General features: G+C 32.2%; 1 protein-coding gene across 6 annotated transcripts in view; it reads right to left on the reverse strand.

The window, feature by feature from the left end:
• LOC114330643 (kazrin) overlaps positions 1-19,510 on the reverse strand; it is a 490,500-nt gene that overhangs the window by 20,301 nt on the left and 450,689 nt on the right. For 5 of the 6 annotated variants that reach the window (XM_028280046.2, XM_028280051.2, XM_028280047.2 and 2 more), the window contains 2 exons: positions 17,583-17,706; positions 5,579-5,723 (listed from right to left, as the gene is read on the reverse strand). In XM_028280046.2, coding sequence (XP_028135847.1) covers positions 5,579-5,723; positions 17,583-17,706 — 269 coding nt within the window. Of the gene's footprint in view, positions 1-1,504; positions 5,724-17,582; positions 17,707-19,510 lie in introns of those variants that run through there. The other variant, XM_028280052.2, reaches the window with a different exon arrangement.

A 19,510-nucleotide genomic window follows, 5' to 3' on the forward strand; every position in this document is an offset into this window, starting at 1 on the left:
AGGTATAGCACATTTTTTATTTTTAAAATTTTAGTCTTATTTTGCACTTTCCGAAACAAAAAAGGATCGGACCAAAATTCAAAAAGTGCCATTTTAAACCTTCGCTCATCTACAAAAAGAAGAATAGTATAAATAATATATTTAATTACCCTATTTTTACCTGTAGCGATTTAAATGAAAAAACTGCCATTTTTGACCCTTATTTGTTAATAACTAAGTTTCTCGTCCGAACTGTGACGGGCATTTTTGTATTTATAATGTATTAGGTATATAGTACCCAAAAAATCCATTTGAAACCTGGCTGCTCAAGTGTCCCGACAAAACCTTTATTTCTCTGAACTATTAAGACTAACTAACTCAATAAGTATATGATTATAAAAATTATGGACTAAAAATAAAATTGCATTTTAGCGTTACTATTTTCCGTAAAACTTAAAAATGGAAATATATTTCAATTTAAATAAAAACTTATTCTTGAAAACTGGCCTAGATGTACTTAAAAATAGTTTAGTCGCAGAAGATAGTGACGTGATACGGATTTGAAATACACCAGGTGCTCTAACATTCAAGTTTGGCAGTGCAAGGAATAGCAATAACATAACATAGAATGTTTGTGTATATTGTGTTTTTATGTGTAAAAGCATACCGGATGGACATAAATTGGACATATTTTGATTGTAGGGATTTTAACAGAGATCTTAAAATAAACGGTAAACTTGTAATATGGTAGAATATTTTGATATATTTTAAAAAATTAAGAAATGCAAACTGCCCTCACTTCATCATGTCCAGAATTCAATTTTTATCATTTTTTAGGTTCTATGAGATTAAAAAATTTAATTTAGTGCAATTTTAATCCGCCATAACCTCCCGCCAATCATAAACACGTAATTTTTTCGTTTTTATTATTTTTAGAATAAAAAATAAAACAGTATTGCACAAAACAATATTATTGTATAAGATACCACAAGCAAATAGCTTTAGAATAATATTTATTATTTTTTTAAGTGGGATGCAATCAATTTAAAAATTAAAAAAGGCTCGTTAGTTGAGTGTGCAGGATTTCAAAATTCATTTTTTTGGAAAAATGCGCAAGTTTTTTGTTGAAATGGCTGTATGTCTATTTTTTTATTTTGTATATTTGAACAAAAGCTATTTTTATATATTTTTTAAAATTTTTTCGTAAGGTGCGCCATCTTCAAAAAGCCAAAAACAGTTTTTAGAGGTTCTTTGGAGATTTCCCATTTTATAGACTTCCAAATATGTAGATCAAATTAAGATTTTTATATAGCTACATAATTTGAAGTAACTGAGTCCTTTAAGAGATTCAAAAATTTTGCGAAATACGTTCAATCAGCACAAAAAACATCAAAAAACGTTTTTTGGGTTTTTTTTGGGTCTAACTTTTATGTAGGTACTTTTAAAATTCTAGCTTTTATTGTAGTATTGTATGTCCAATTTATGCCTTTTATGTGGATGTATATGGAAATAAATGTATATTATATTGAATAAATTATTTTATTCTTAAATCATGGTATTATAAATTAAAGTATAATAGTTTGATTTATTGTATTCTGTAAATAAGTTTTGATTTAGTAAACATTGGATTTCATTAAAAATTGCACATTCATTACAAACACTTTTGATACTTTGGAAACCAGAGAGCTAAATACCTACAGATTTATTGTCCAAACGGTTCGTAACTGATTTGTTTTTTTATAATCAATTTGAAAAGTTAAAGTGGATAATGAAATTGTGCCCTATAGTCAAAATATTGAAATGTTAGATCATGATAATGGAAGAAAACTACTCTTTTAAAACTCATACGGTATTATTGCTCGCATATTATATTGCCGTATGAAGAATTAAAAAACAAAGACGTATAGTATTATCCTATATTCTTCTTACCGATAATGAAGGGAAGGTTATCATTTAATTTTTAGATTATATTTTATGAAACCCATCACAAGTTTTTTGACTAACAATTTATGTTTATTTCTTTATTATATCGAGCAATACCTATTATATTTTTGTTACATCTTGGATTACGCTTACGGTAACTATAAATCGTATTTTTTCTGTTTTCTGTTCGAATGAGTGTACTTTTACACCCAAAGGATGCAGTTATCGTCAACATTCTTGCTAGTATTGGTGATTATATTCTTTTCTCGAAAACGATTAATGTTTGGATAAGGAATGATTAAGGCCATCCCATTGATCTCTTCTGCATTGATTTTAAGAAGTTTTAACACGTAAGCACCGGCAAGTTAGGTAGGTAAACGATGTCCGATAGTACTAAGACGAACAGGAGGTAATTATTCGGGAATAATTAGACTTTTTTTCATTTAGATGTTCTACACTGGATAATAGGTATACATGTACATCTTCTTCTTAAAGTTCCCTCTCCTATCAGAGGTTGGATATCATAATGGCTATGGTCACTTTGTTTGCTGCTGCTCTGAACAGTTATAATGAACTACAGTTAAACCATTCTCTAAGGTTTCTCAGCCAGGAGATACGTTTTCTTCCTATGCTTTTCTTCCTTGGATCCTTTCTTGTATAATAATTCTCAGCAACTCGTATTTTTCTCCTCTGGTAATGTGACCCAAATATTCCAGTTTTCTAGTTTTTATCTTCATAATTTCTAACTCCTTATTTAAACTTCGTAGGACTTCAACATTAGTAATCATTTGAACCCACTGAATTTTCAATATTCTTCTATAACACCCCATTTCCAACGCTTCTATTCTTCTTATGTGTTGTCTCTTCAATGTCCAAGCTTCCATTCCATATAGAAATATAGAAAATATGTAGGATCTTAGAGTCCTCAATCTGAGAGGCAACTGAAGGTCTTTGTTTGTAAGCAGTGTCTTCATTTTTATAAATGCTTGCCTTGCAGTTGCAATTCGGATTTTAATTTCTTTGCTTTGGTCATTTTTGTTATCGACCCAGGTTCCCAGATGTTTGTGTGTCTTTACTTTTTCTATTTGGGTTTGCTCTATCATTAACCTTTCATTTCCATGTTCTGTTTTTGAGACGATCATAAATTTAGTTCTTTCTTGTTATTTTTGTCCGTATCGAATGCAATAATCGGTAATTCTATTTAGCAATTCTTGTAGCGATTCCCAGGTGTCTGCCATTATAACGGTGTCATCAGCGAATCTTATGTTATTTACTATTCTTCCGGTTATAGAGATTCCATCACTTAGCTCCTCTATCGCTTCCTGAAATATGGCTTCACTGTATAGGTTAAACAGTAGCAGCGATAGAACACAACCCTGTCTTACCGCACTCTTTATATCAATATTCTCGGATTCTTGTTTCTTTGTATTCTCGGATACATTTACATTCTAATAGGAATTTGCAACATGAAAACTTCACTTCACAAATACTACCTGGTAAAAATATCCACTCTCAATGAGTATCGTTTTATTAGCATGCTTAAGAGACAATTTATTCAATAAACTCTTAACGATCATTATAATCATCATTCACTTTGTCTTAATCCTCATGTGGCGGCGTCGGCTTAAACATCTTATAAAGTCTTCGTTGATCTTTGCCTCTTACTTTTTTTCAGGAACTTCAACCCCACAATGCTTCGTATTTTGTAGCTGGAATTTTGATATTGAATATACCCTAATTAGGTATCTTGTTTGTTGTTTGTTTGGGTTTATATGACTGCGGACACTAAATCCATTCGCCAACAAAATTAGGTATCTTAAATGCTATGAAAAGCATATGTTTTTTCTTCTTGTCATTAATTCGTGCAATCTCCAAACTCCTCTAATATCTCCGTTGCAATTTTTAACTTTTTTGTCACTCCGATCGTCCATCTAAGCGTATCCCGAATAAAGTACGTGCCCCCTAGTGGCGCGATACGGGCAACAATCACATGGCAAGTAGTGATCTTAAACTGTACAGAAAAATGTAAGCGGGTGTGGAGTAATACTGAACTTTACATTGGTGGTGTGTTGGTTAAATCGTGCAGGACATGACGCTAATAGAAAAGCATTCAGACATCAATCGTCCAAAATTTTTTTCAGGGCATGCATTTTATAATACATAATACTAATGATACTGGAACGATGGCATCTTCTGAGGTAAAATATTCCGGAAGCAAAAAAGTCTTTGATCGGATTTTCAGGTGAGGACTATTTCAGAGGGAATAGGTACCATTACATGTTAGGAAAATTAGCATAGGGTCTTGAAATCATGGAAGTCTGACAAGAGTATGTAGTTGGTTGTATTCAAGTGACGAAGTAGAAAGGACAAAGAACGACATACTTAGTTGAAAGATACAAATTGTGGTATGTAGGGAAAAGTTAAAAGTTACACTAGGCATGGAGTTTATATATTGCTTATAGTGAAATATATGTAAGCTCCCCAAGCAAGTCTGGGTGAAAATAGGGTAAAAACTCTCTATGTTTAATTAGGAGATATACTGAATGATATTCCTTTAATACAAGGCAGGACCTCAAGCAATACATCGAGGACTAATCATTATAACTAGAAATGAAGCTGGAGATAATATGCTTGAAATAGAAAAGACATTAGATATGGCGAATATTAACACATTCTTTTAAAAGAGCGAAACTCAATCTATAACGGACAAAAGTGGACAAAATCACATCCAAAGAGATTATTTCATGACAAAAAAAGAAAATATTGAAAATATTTGTATAACGATGTTGCATTTTAAGGTCTAGAATTTACAACTCAGATATTGAACATTTTTGAGGAATCACCCAGTATATATAATTTGACGATATTTTAAACTAATGAAAATCAGGTGAGACTTACAAATAAATGGCACATGACACAGAATGCTATCAAATAAAGAAAATTATCGTATATTAATAATGAGATCCAAGCTTCTAACTATTAATGAAAGTAGATAATAACTGAAACAAAGAGTGAAATCAAAAACTTTCGATATTATAACAAGCTGAAATATGATCTATTGACAATAATCGAACATATCAATGATAGATATTATTATCAAACAGAAAGTGATACACTCGTATTTAAGAGCATATACCTACAATAGTCTTCATCCTATAATGGAGATAATATTGATATACAATAAGATTAAATTTATAAATAATATGTATTACCTATGTACTGGTATTTACCACTGTCATCAACATAGTTTTAGTTTCTTTGCTATTTAGGATATTGGCTGGGCTTCACTCCAGTTATTTATGTTCTGTATCATATTTAATATTTACCTATGCAACAAATTTTATTCGTAATATTAATTTTGAAATGGTGGATAATTCTGCGATTACTTAAATTTAAAATAGAGATTAAGTACAGTTAGCTCCTGTTGTCGTTTTGCTTGCCTATATTAGTTACAGTTTTGCAATGAATTTTAAAATAAATCTAAAAAATCCAGGACAGAATAGCACAAAACCGATTGTAAAATTATACACTAAATATTATACTACTTCTCGGGTTTCCAAAAATACAAAACATGTTAGGCAACAAAAAAGTTAGACATTTGATTGATTATCTATGTTTTGATATAACTCTGGCTGCTTCGGCTTGAAGTTCTTCCAGTTGACAAAATATGACGTACCTGGCGGGTAAAATGAGAGCATCCAGCTCAGCTGTGAGATGTCTACGGATTATATTTTTACTCGCTGGAATTCCAAGAGCTGTCGCCATCGTGTCTCCGTTAAAAGATGGCTCAAGTACCACCAAACCTCCATGAACGCCACTGTCTATAGGTAAAAGAAAAATAAATTAATTACTTTATTGTTATGTTAATGTCAATGTTAATTATGATATATATGCAGTGTGCCTTTAGTTGTTTGGAAAGTACTTCAATAGCCGAAAGAGACGTTTAAAATACGTGAACAACGTAGCCACCGTCTCTATATCTAATTTTTAATTGTCTCACAGTATAATTAGTAGAGTCCGAATTTGTAAGCATAATGCTTATAGTAAAAAATACAAGCAGGACTATTCTCTTTTTAAATATTGTTACAACTTCTTTAAAATACTTTATTTAACTTCAATTACAATACAAACTCAATGACAACTATCAACTTTAAATACTCAATTACAACTGAACTGTAAAATGTCAAACACGTATGTTTATATAGATTTCTGACGTTCTGGACGTCACCAGACATTTCTGAGTTATTCCATGACATCCAGAACATTCTCGTACGTGACTACTTCTTCTTTTACGTCAAGGTAATTTTTCAATGTAGGATCAATCTACGGAACTGTCATAACACTGCTCCCTCCTTTATAGTTATTCGCCTCGAATAACTGGTCTATCAGGGTCTGGTTGAAGCCAACAGGGTGGATCAGTTCCATGATATGGGGCTAATCTCTCGATATGAACTACCTTGGGTTTACTTCTAGCTGAAAACTGGATGCGGTAGACTAGATCATTTATTTTCTTCAAAACGGTGTACGGGCCTTCCCAGTTTCGTTGAAGTTTCGGACAAAGTCCTGTCTTGCGTGTGGGATTGTATAGCCATACTGGGTCGCCTCTTTCGAAAATTGTCCCAGTAGCATGCATATCGAGCCTGGACTTGGCTCTATCACTTTGGAGCTTCAAACTTTTACGAGCAAATTCGTAGACTTTTTCCAATCTTTCTTTTCAACGTAGGTCAGGGATGAAGGTTCTTCTTCGCAGGGAGGCAATCTTCCGAAAATAAGATCTTGAGGAAGCTTCATTTCTCTTCTTGTCGCTTCTTGATTAGGAAGGGGTGCAATTTCAGGCCATTCCGAAAAATAATCCATTGCAACCATTAAGTACTTGTTTCCTCTCTCTGTCAGCGGGAGTGGACCGAGAATATCTACTGCAAGTCGTTCAAAAGGCTCTCCGGAAAGATATTGTGCCATTTTACCACGACTTCTTGTTCTAGGGCCTTTTCTTCCGTTACATAAATCGCATTTCTTACACCATTCTTCTACATCTCGGCGACAATTGATCCAATAAAATCTGTCTCGAACTCTGGCCAGTGTTCTTTTTACTCCAAAATGTCCTCCAGACAGGCTGCTATGAAGGTCTTCCAACACACTTTTAATGTGTGATTTTGGCAGTACCACCTGTTGAACTATACGTACTCCATCGGAACTTTCCCACTTCCGATATAACAAACCATTCGAAAGATGCAAGGATTCCCATTGAGCCCAGTACGCCTTTATAGTTCGACTGTATTTAGATATTTCCTGCCAAAGAGGTCTTACTCCATTTTTAAGCCAATCTCGTATAACTCTTAAGTCGTTATCTTTCTTTTGACTCTTTTTAATGTTTTCCAGAGAAATCTGGTCATTATCTTCTTGCTGTTCAACTGTGGTCATCCGCAGACTAACTTCTTCGGTTACATTCTCTTTTTGTGCTAGCTGACGTTGGCTTTGAACTTGTAATTCATTTAATGCATTTTGGTATTCTTGCTATTGTTTATTTAACACATTCTTCTCTTTCATCAGTTTTTGACATTCGTTTTCCAGATTGGACTGTGTAGTTTTTGCATTATTTTCAATTACCTTACACTCTTCTTGCAATATTGTCACCTGTTCTCTTAATCTTTCTATTTTATTTTTACTAATCGCTAGTTGTTCCTTCAAATGGCTAACTTCAAATTCCAGTGTATGTTCTCTTCAGTGTTCTCTTAAATTCCTTTCTATGGTCAGTTGTAGGAAATCTGTTTCTTAGTGACCATCTACCATCATTTCTAGTGAGACTTTGCGACAGGCTTCTGGATGTCGAACTAGGCGACCTTCTGATCTCATTCTTGTATTCTTCTTTTCGTGTTTGGGATCGGCTTCTGCAATTGGATTTTAGATGTCCCATTCTTCCGCAGTTAAAACATCTTCTGTTTTCATTTCGAGGTTTTTGTTGGATATTTTGTAGTAAGCTTAATATCTGGGATAAAACTAGTTGTTCATTATCTGTGGTAGTGACTTGCTTATTTTCTGTAAATCTTATTTCTTCTAATTGTGGAAGAGATCTAGAAATATTTTTCGCCGCTTCGTACTCCTGAGCTGAGATTAGTGCTTTATCTAGCGTTTTGTGGTATTGTAATCGCAGAGCCTGTTGCATTTCGATATCATGCAGTCCATCTATGAAAGCCTGTATACCGATTTGTTCCAGAAAATCTCTTGGTGCCTGAGGATATGCCAAATGTAATAATCTTTTAATATCGGCTTCAAATTCTTGCAGGCTCTCATTATGTTTTTGATATCTGATCCATATTGATCCATTTCTTTCTTAAATTCTGTTGATCTCGTATTAACCATTGAAAATGTAGTTATGTCTTCAATCCCACCGCTGTCGCCAATGTTACAACTTCTTTAAAATACTTTATTTAACTTCAATTACAATACAAACTCAATGACAACTATCAACTTTAAATACTCAATTACAACTGAACTGTAAAATGTCAAACACGTATGTTTATATAGATTTCTGACGTTCTGGACGTCACCAGACATTTCTGGGTTATTCCATGACATCCAGAACATTCTCGTACGTGACTACTTCTTCTTTTACGTCAAGTAACTTTTTCAATGTAGGATCAATCTACGGAACTGTCATAACAATATGAACGAAATATGCAAAAATACGTCATTTTGACACCACTTTTTTATGCCTTTTTTGCTTTTTTCTTAATTTTTATGCTTTTTTTGAATTGATGTGCTTATTTGGTGCTTTTTAAAAACTATTATCATTTTTGCATTTGCGAACAGCAGCAATTTAATTTTGATCTATGCAATGCAATGGTGGACTCTGATCTCCCACTAAATAAATTTCAAAATGAAAGTTTTAAATCATTTTTGGGAATGTACTGTCAAAGACATGCGCCGGATGAAAGTACTCTGCGAAAAAATATGTTAATTGCGTTTACAAGGAAACCAGAAAAAAAGTAAAACCGAAGAAATCTTGTCGAAGTGTTATTTAGTGTGCTTAAAAGAACGATAAGCAACAAATAACAATAAAGTTTCAAGATTCATAAGTGAAGCTTTAACAAATTTTTACCTTCCCGAGGCTGTTCCCACCAACAAAATAGTAGTCTACTACTATTCTAATGCTTTTGCACGCTGAACCAAATATGATCAAAACAGCATCAAATCTTAAAGTGTTTTATCCAAATCCAAATTAATTTGAAACAATAAACAATAAAATATTTGGAGAAACAGCAAATGTCATTAGTTGATTCGATCCAAGAATAAACAATTAAAAAAAAGATCACTGGAAAATTTTTTCAGATACATAGTATTAACAAAAATCAAAGATGTATTAACAAAAAACGAAGGGTTTCAAAAGATGAAGAAAATATTTTCAGTTTTAAATGGATCACACGTTGAAGATATAAATATGGATCTGACAGTAGTGGCAAAGTATAAATATGTAGTATGCACCGATAACCAGTGTGGACGTTGAAAGAAGCTTTTCGATGTACAAAAATGTTTTGAGTGAGAGGCCCCGAAACTATTATATATATTTTATCGACAACCGTCACTAAAGTCATTCATTATTGTACTCATTTGCCCTCATTTGCGGCAGTTAAGTAACACTTTATTGTACTGACAGAAGAATTTTTCTTTACCTGCCGCGATTAATCGAGAGTGAATGTAGTGGTCGATGCCAGTAATCGATTATTTATTTGAGTAACTTACAAATTATTTACTTTAGTTATTTAAAAATATTGTACACAATTTGCGATATTATCAATTAAATGTATGCCAAAAAGTGAAATTATGTAGTATTTTGCAATTATATTCATATAAAATAAATTAAAACTTTACCGATTTAGTAATTATTCAATATTGATATCTATCGATTAAAAATCGAAAGCAGTCATCTTGCAAAAGTTATCTGTCATCACTGTCATGAAATTATTATGACGTTTAAAATTTAAAAAGTTCTTAAATTGTAAATTGTAAGTAAGTGTTAAAACCAATATCAAATGAGATAAAATTTTGTATGCACCACGTCAGTAAAAATTCTTTATCGAACTCGTCTGTTATTCGTCTTAAAAAAAATGGTTTGTCAAAATTTAGATGCTTATTTTCATGCTTTTTTTTGTATAATAAAATGCCTTTTTTCATAAAATCGTTATGCTTTTTAAGGCTATGGGTACATAATTCGCAAATATTTTACGTGTATCCCTACTTTTTCTGTCTTTACACGGCAAATTACGTGTAGTAAAATTCACACTGGTATGGATATGTAAACATTACTAGAATGTCATTCTACTTGAAAATGTCATCATTAATTTAAAGAGATGGCTTTTGAATGTTCTTGGATAACTGTTATTTTTATAATTGCAAACTATTAATTCAGTTAATAAATGTGATAATTTTTTCACTAACTATGTATTCAGTGATTGTAATAATTTATTTGTACAACAAAAACTATTACTCAATCGAGAAAAGAGGAAAAGTGTTAAAGTGATTTTTTAATAATATATTGTTCTTATGGAACGCTTACAATTTTGAACATATCTAACAACAAAATACTTGGATCACAGTATTATCCTGATGTATTCTCTGCTTGAATCTTCCACAAATAATACAGAATAATAACTTTTTTTTTAATTTCACGTCTTAAATCCATTATTTATCAAATACACTATATATCAATAATATTTAATCAATAAGTCAAAATATTCCCGATGCAATGTCAAATATTTAAAACTGTCACTGATTATTAGTGTCTGACTGACAATATAATATGCTGACAATATTATATTCGGCTGAGTGCGTTGTAAGACAAAGATAGATTTGGAAAATCTTACCACGGCATTGTGTTAATTTTTTTCGAATCCTGAAAAAACCAATAAATATTTTTGAAAAATTTAAACGCAGAATGAAAGACTAAATTATGACCGAGGGCCGAAAGTCCCTTAGAATAAATAAAAAGTTTATTTTGAATGAGATATTTGAAATTAAAAATCACACTAAATTTTCTCTTAGTTTTTCACCCCTGTAACTTATTAAAATAAACATTATAGAAGTTCTCAGGGACTTTCGGCCCTCGCTAATAACGTAATCTTTCATTCTGCGTTTAAATTTTTCAAAAATACTTATTAGTTTTCTCAGGATTCGAAAAAAATGAATCCCCATTTGAATAGCATTGCAGCCAAAAATACGTACCGATCCTCTTAAGCGCTTTTTTGGATTTCTTTATGCTTTTAATTCCGAACTCTAATAATTAGTATTAGTCCAAATTCATTATTATGGCTATAATCACAGGTATTACAGATTAATCAAGAAGGACCGGAAATTCTGAAAACTGAAATTAATAATGCCTTTAATACACTCAAAACAAATAACAGCCCAGGTCCAGATAGAATATACCCAGAAACATTGAAATGGATCAGTAAAGAGAACATCGAAATATACGTCCTTTTATTCAATTGCATTTATGATACAGGAAAATCGTCGCAAGACTGGCTAGAATCAATATTCATACCACTACCGAAAAAGCCAAACCCACAACAATGCCACGAGTTCTGTCTGGTAAGCCGTATGGGTCACGTAGTCAAGTTCTATTAAAAGTCGTACATAACCTAATCTATAATATAGCTATATCTATAATATATTATATGTACAAAAAGTGCGAAAAAATCATCGAAAACGAATAGTTTGGATTCAGAGGTGGCATGGGAACGAGAGAACGAGAGTTCAGTTTATTAGTTCTGGTCCAAAACTGCTGTGACCAACATAAAGATATATTTTTATGCTACATAGACTTCGAAAACGCATTTGATAGAGTAAGAGACTATCTACTATTAGAGTGATTGCAAGAAGTCGGTTTAGATGCGAAAATACATCAAACTAATAAAGAACTTATACTGGAAACAAAACGCCACACTTAGACTGAACGCCAAAAGACTGAAGGTACCACGTCCTCAGAAGTAGGAATTAGGAGGGAAGTTAGACCAGGATATGTTTTATCAACCCTGCTTCTTCTTCTTCTTTTAGCCCATTTCTATCCAACTTTGGACATGGGCCTTCCCCAAATCTTTCCATTTCCGTCTGTCCTTGGCTTCGCTTTTCCAGTTAGTTCCTGCAGCTTTTACAATATCGTCCTTCGATCGCATCTGAGGTCTTCTTCTTCCTCTTCTTCCTGTCCACGGTCTCCAGTTTTGTATTTCAGCATTCCATCTGTTCTCTTCCTGTCTCGCATTGTGGCCCGCAAATCTCCATTTTAACCCTGTTATATGTTCAGTTACATTTTTTACTTTTGTTTTCTCTCTTATACATTTGTTTGATTTTCTGTCTTGTAGTTTTATTCCCAACGTGGATTTTTCCATTTTTCTCTGAGTTATTTCAATTTTGTTTATGTTGGCCATTGTTTTTGAGCCATAAGTCAGAACAGAAAGAATGCACTGGTTAAATACACGGGTTTTTAGGTACTGTTGTATCTTTGTGCTTTTTAGTATCCATCTTAACTTTTCAAATGCTGCCCACACCAATCGGATTCTTCTCTGGACTTCAATTGTTTGGTTTTCTTTATTAGCTTTGATTATTTGACCCAGGTATATTATATTCGTCAACAACCTCAATTTTGACATTATTCATATTTACATTTATTCTGTCGTTTTTATTTGTCATAATTTTGGTTTTACTCATGTTCATTTTTAATTCTATCTTCTCCAATGCGTGTGCTAGTTGAGTCAGCATTGTGGCTAGTTCTTCTTGGTTGGTTGTAATAAGGACAACATCATCGCAATATCAAAGGTTATCGCTATTTTACCTTTACTCCGAATTTCTATTAAAGAGGCACTGGAGGATTGCAATGACGGAGTCAAGGTGAATGGCGTAAACATCAACAGTATCAGATACACGGATGACACGGTGTTGGGTCTACAACGACTCATCGACAGGAACAACTCGATCTGTGATCAATTCGACATGAAAATAAACATTGAGAAAGCAAAGGTGAGGTCTATCCGAAATAACCAGAATATACCTCAGGTCAGAAAACCTTTCGAAAAAAATCAAAATTGAGAAAGCAAAGGTGATGTCTATCCGAAATAACCAGAATGTACCTCAGGTCAGAAGACGTTTCGAAAAAAATCAAAAGACTACTAAGCGATTCTCGAATAAAACTTAAAATGCGACGACATTTATCAAAACGTCTAGTCAACTCTCCTCTATGCGTTTGAAACGTGGACACTTAAAACAGCAACCGTAAATAAACTGGAGGCTTCTGAAATGTGGATCTACCTGAGAATCCTCAAAATGTAATGGACATCGCAAACCTCATACGTAGAAGTACTGCATCGAGTAGGCAAATAACGATAACTTTGCAATGCAGTGAAAGTTAGAAAAACATACCTAGGTCACGTACTGAGAAACAATAAGTACCAATATGCTCAACTAATAATGAAAGGAAGGGTCGAGGAAAAGAGTCGACTAGGAAGGAAAAGACTATCGTTGCTAAGAAACTTCCGACAGTGTACTGGGCTAAATTTTGAACAGCTAATAATAACAGCTAAAGACAACAAGACATTGCAATTATAGTAGCCAATCTCCATTGAGGAGAGGATACTTAAGAAGAAGAAGACTTCAGTCATAAAATGAAGCTTTAAGTTAAGTTATTTATACCACGTAACTGACAGACAATAGTCGTATAGGTGTATATACATACAGTGTATATAACAACTATTTCACAAGGCATTTTTAACAAGTCCATATAACTCTGTAGAATAAGAAGTCGTAAAGCCTTTTAGGCTTTTTGAAAGGAACAGTAATTTGGACGAATCAGTTTAAGCTGTCAACAAATAGAAAGAGTAAAAATGTACACCTACCTTGGTACGAACATTAATGAAAATTGGGACCATTCCCTTAAAATCACAGGTATTATAGAGAAAGCATGATCGACATTTCGAATAATGGCTAAGCTATTAAAATGTTATGATTTATCAATACCCATAAAAATCAGGTTACTACGATGTTATATATTTCCTATACTGTGGTGAGGATTTGAGTCGTAGACTCTCGCAGACGCCATCTGCAAGAAAATTCATGCTATCGAAATGTGGCTTTATCATCGGATCCTAAAAATATCTTCTACAGACCACGTTACTAATCAGGATGTTTTGTTGAGAATGCAAAAAGAAAAAGAGCTATTAACCACAATAAAAATAGCCAAAATTGAATACCTCGATCACATCATGAACAACAACAAAATATATAGACCGCTGCAACTAATCTCGCAGGGAAAAGTATAAGGAAAACGGAGACCAATAAGGCAAATAGTTTCCTGGCTAAAAAATCTACGTAGGTGGTTCAACACAACAACCACAAATCTATTCAGAGCAGCAGTGTACACAGTACAGATTGCTATGATGGTTACAAATATCCGAAACGGATAGGCACTACAAGAAGAAGAATAGGGCAAGCCAGATTTAAAAGTATCTTTAAAATGAATGACCATTTACAAGAAATTAAGTCATTGACAGATAATGTTGTAGAATATAAGAAATTGATAAAAATATTTGTCAACTTTTAAAAAACATTTGACAGAGTCCCACATAGTTCCAAGTAAACAGCGCTTACAGAATTCAGTAGGTATTGATCGTAGCTCCACAACTCCTTTTCGGAATATAATATGATAAATTAAAAGCTGCAGTCATATTGTACTATGGAGACACAAACACCGAATTAGTTAGGAGAAAAACTAGTGTTACTGGTAAAAAGAATTATAACGCTAAAATGGGAGTGGATACACCATGTTGCCAATCAGAGATGGAAGATGGACTAAGATAATTTTGTGTGGAGTGGAGACCTAGACCCGATGGTTGTGGTATGGTTCAAGTGGAAATCGGTGGAACTGTGCATTTTATCAATGAAATTAGATATGTCTCAGACACTCCAGAAGCTGCTAACGATAAAATGTTTTAACATCGCATTAATAATTGTAAATTATTAGTCGATGGATATTAGTACAGTGAAAATAATAAGACGGGAACTGAACGATAATGATTATAAAGAATAAATTTTAAAAATGTTTCTACTTTAATGAAAAAAAAAGCAAGCTCATTAGCAGAAACCAATTCAAAATTATTTTGCACATCATATGTGAAACATTATTTGTTTAAAAAATCTCATTTTTGTTGGCACAAAAATATATTAATTTGTCTGGACTAAATTACAGTTCTTTTTATCTTAAAAGGTATATTATGTTACTATCAACATTCACACAGTGTTGCCAATTTGAATTTTGTTATTTTGGGTGTAAATTTTTTCCACCGATGTCCGAGGGTACAATAATCAAGGACGTTCTATAACAAGATTGTCGAAAGATATCAAGCTTATCCAACACAATTGGATTTAAGGTGTTAGAATTTAAGAAGAATAATTGAAGAAAAGCAACTATGTATTTACTGGAGGCATATGTTCAGCAGCCGACTCAACATGGCTACTGATGATAATAATGATAAATGGTAAAGTAACAAAAATTGGTGTACCGATCTGTAAGTAATGGCTGTGTGAAACAGGAAAGATGTAACAAAAATGTTTTGTGCCTGTGTTAAAAAAAAAAAATAATGTGGACATTTAACTTATATAAGCAAACGAGGGAAAGCATTTCATAGAGTCCATTTTTACATTTCCTAAAGAAATGGTTAATTTTGTTAAACAGGAAGCACACAGGAGTAAAAATAAAATCAAGATTTCTAGAAAATAAAATATGTGCAAGTTAGTTTAATACCATACATACGAGTATGTATTTTAGTCCAAGTAATTAAGCTTAAAATAGGACAAAACCTCGCAATTTTTACAGAATGGATCGATTTACTTGAAAATTTGACAATAAGTAGTGAATAGTCCAAAGATCAAAATCTATATGATGCCAAAAGGCGCTTTTACCATGGGGGTGTACCATACCCCATGTCGGGGGTGAAAATTTTTTATTATATTTTGAATGCAAAAGTTGGTAAAAACATTCATTCTAAGCAAAAAATGTTCTATACATTTTTTGATAAAATTAATAGTTTTCTATTTATTCGCTATCGAAAGTGTTAGTTTTATATTAAAAAAATTAATGTTTTTAATCAGTTTTCTGCAAATAACCCAAAAAGTTTTTGTTTTATCAAAACAACTTTGCTTAACAAAAATGTACCTTTTGAAAAAATCAACAAAACCGTTTTTTTAAATTTTCTTTAAGACCAATAGTAATCGAGCTATACTTTATTATATGTTAGATCTTCTTCGGCAAATGCAAAATATTGTAGTTTCAAAGTCAAACGACGGGAAAACTATGCATTTTTCGTGGATCACTTGTTTAAACTAATTTGAAGTATTTAAAAATATCTATCTTCAGTAATAAAAAAAAGTCTTTAGCGTAAAAATTAGGTGGCTAATAATGAAAAGAATGTCAGACCCTATATTTTTCAGCGAAAAAGTGACCGAAAGCAAACCCCTAATCACCACCCTGATTAAAATTAGTCATTGACCTTGTTCCGTCTTCTTTACTTATGTATTATTAATAGGTTCTAGAAGTTTAACTGGTTTAGAATAATTAGTTTTTAAAAAAATGGAGTCAAAAGCAAATATCGAATTTTTGAAGTTTGGTAAAAAATTCCTTTTTCTTCAGAATAGAAAGATTATCATCAGTGACACAAAAAAAATATTTAAATATAAAATTGTAGCTTATTTAATTCCCAAGAACGCGGTTTGCAAAAATTTTCACTACGGTAAAAATTGAGTGAGCTATTGACAATTAAAACTTGTAATAACATGCAAAAATCACCTTTATCAACCCTTTCAAAGTCACCACTTTTTGAAAATGAGGATTTTAAAAGGATTTGGTAAAAATATGCTTATAGATCTTGTAAAAACCTACAAAATTTTTTTTTAACAAATTTTCTAAGATAAAAATTAAAAAGGTTACGGTTAAAAAATCAATATATTAAAAAAAAAAAGAAATCTAATTGGAAGCATATTAATGTAAGTTAGGTCTGCTTTTAGTCATTGTCCTTATTAATTCTTCTTTAATAATGTATTATTAATAGATTTTAAAAGTTTGACTGGCTTCCAATGATTAGTTTTTAAAAAACTAGAGTTAAAAGCGAATAACGATTTTTTGTAGTTTGGTAATAAATGTCATTTTCTTCAAAATAGAAAGATTAACATCAGATATACGAAAAAATGTTTTTACATGAAGTTGTAGGTTATTAAATTCCCAAGAACTTGGTTTGAAAAAATTTTTTCTACGGCAAAAATTGAGTGAATGGTAAATGAGTATATATCGAAAAACATTGATTTTTTCTATATAAAACTAACACTTTCGATAGCGAATAAATCGAAAAGTATTAATTTTATCAAAAAAATATATAGAACATTTTTTGCTTAGAATGAATGTTTTTATCAACTTTTGCGGTCAAAATATAATAAAAAAATTTTACCCTTGAGATGGGGTGGCAACCACCCCCATGGTAAAAGCGCCTTTCGGCATCATATAGATTTTGATCCTTGGACTATCCACTACTTATTCTAAAATTTTCAAGCAAATCGATCCATTCTGTAAAAATTGCGAGGTGAAATGCTTCGGTTCCTGGACTATTTGTATACCTACTGATGTTATATGTTTCACTATGTATTACCTTTTAAATTATCGGCGTATTCCGCGAGGTCAATACTTCGAGCCCATCTGATGAATCTTTGATTAGTCCATACAAGGGGATCAGCGTCCATGGTTTCGCATTGGTGTCTTCTGACTGCCAAAGCCTAAAAATTATTTCAAATTTAACTTGGGATCAAAAAGTTATACATTTGTAAATTTGGATAAGGTGTATTTTATATATTATACAGGGTGTCCCGAAAAGATTGGTCATAAACTATACCACAGATTCTGGGGTCACAAATAGGTTGATTGAACCGCACATACCTATATACAATAGTGCACACAAAAAAAGTTACAGCCCTTTGAAGTTACAAAATGAAAATCGATTTTTTTTCATATATCGAAAACTCTAAGAGATTTTTTATTGAAAATGAACATGTGGAATTTTTATGACAGTAACATCTTAAAAAAAATTAAAGTGAAATTTGTGCACCCCATAAAAATTTTATGGGGGTTTTGTTCTTTTAAACCCCCCCAAACTTTTGTGTACGTTCCAATTAAATTATTATGGTAACACAATTAGTTAAACACAGTATTTTTAAAACTTTTTTGCCTCTTAGTACTTCTGTCATAAGCCAATATTTATCGAGATATTTTGAATACTTGTCGAATACACCACATATTGTATATGGTTAAGTATGATTATAGACACAAACTAAGAGGCAAAAAAGTTTTAAAAACACTGTGTTTAACTAATGGTACCACAATAATAGTTTAATTGGAACGTACACAAACATTTTGGGGGTTTAAAGGAACAAAACCCCCATAAAATTTTTGTGTAAATATATTAAAAAAGAAGCCGCATCTCGATAAAAACTAGCTTATTGAAAAAATACTAAGAGGCAAAAAAGTTTTAAAAACGTTGCGTTTAACTAATGATACCACAATAATAAATTAATTGGAAGGCACACAAAAGTTTGGGGGGGGGGAGTTTAAGGGAACAAAACCCCCATAAAATTTTTATGGGGTAGAGAAATCTCACTATAATTTTGTTTTAAGATGTTCCTAGATGTCATAAGAATGATAAATGTCCATTTTCAATAAAAAATCTCTAATAGTTTTCGATATATTGAAAAAAATCGATTTTCATTTTGTAACTTCAAAGGGCTGTAACTTTTTTTATCAGCATATTTGTACTAAGGTAAGTTAGGTTCAACCGAACTATTTTTGACCCCAGAATGTGTGGTATAATTTATGACCAATCTTTTCGGGATATCCTGTATATTATGTAATAAAAATAATTTTCGTGAAGAAAATCTAAAAATTCCGATAGATTTCCCTTATTTGGTTATTTAAAATGAGTTTAAACTTTAAGCAAATTGTTAATTTCCTTCATATAATGCTGAGAGGGTAGCTTTAACAGTATAATATAAAATTGTAAAGCAAGAGAAAAATTCGTGGGAATATAGCGCAAGAAATTAATTTGTGAATGTACAAATAAAACGATAAAAAGATAATTCCACCCATAATGATGATACACATCAATCGATTATAAAGTGGAGTCGATTATATGGGTCAGTACAGTTTTCCAATGATGCACGGCCCAATTCATCTTTTGACGAAAGCTGGTTTGATACTTATTATACAAAAAAATATGTTGGTATTTTTCTTGTTGGAGAACACCGAAATGAAATTAGTACGTGTCATAATTTTTTCTATATTCAGTTACCGATCCTAGACATGGACAATGAAATCGGACGATAGAAAAAAAATCACGCCTTAGAGATGTGGTGTTGGAGGAGAATGCTTCGGATCTCATGAACAAACGACAGAACCATTCATTCAATCCTCCAGAGCTTAATATTCAGATTCAACACTAGTCTACTTGTCTAGCAGGTCTTTTAAAGTTTTTCAGAGATACATATTGCACGAATAAGTGATTATAATTTTGCGAGACTTAAAGGTCGC

The sequence above is a fragment of the Diabrotica virgifera genome, chromosome 2 (genome assembly GCF_917563875.1).
Source record: "Diabrotica virgifera virgifera chromosome 2, PGI_DIABVI_V3a".
Classification (NCBI taxonomy): domain Eukaryota; kingdom Metazoa; phylum Arthropoda; class Insecta; order Coleoptera; family Chrysomelidae; genus Diabrotica; species Diabrotica virgifera.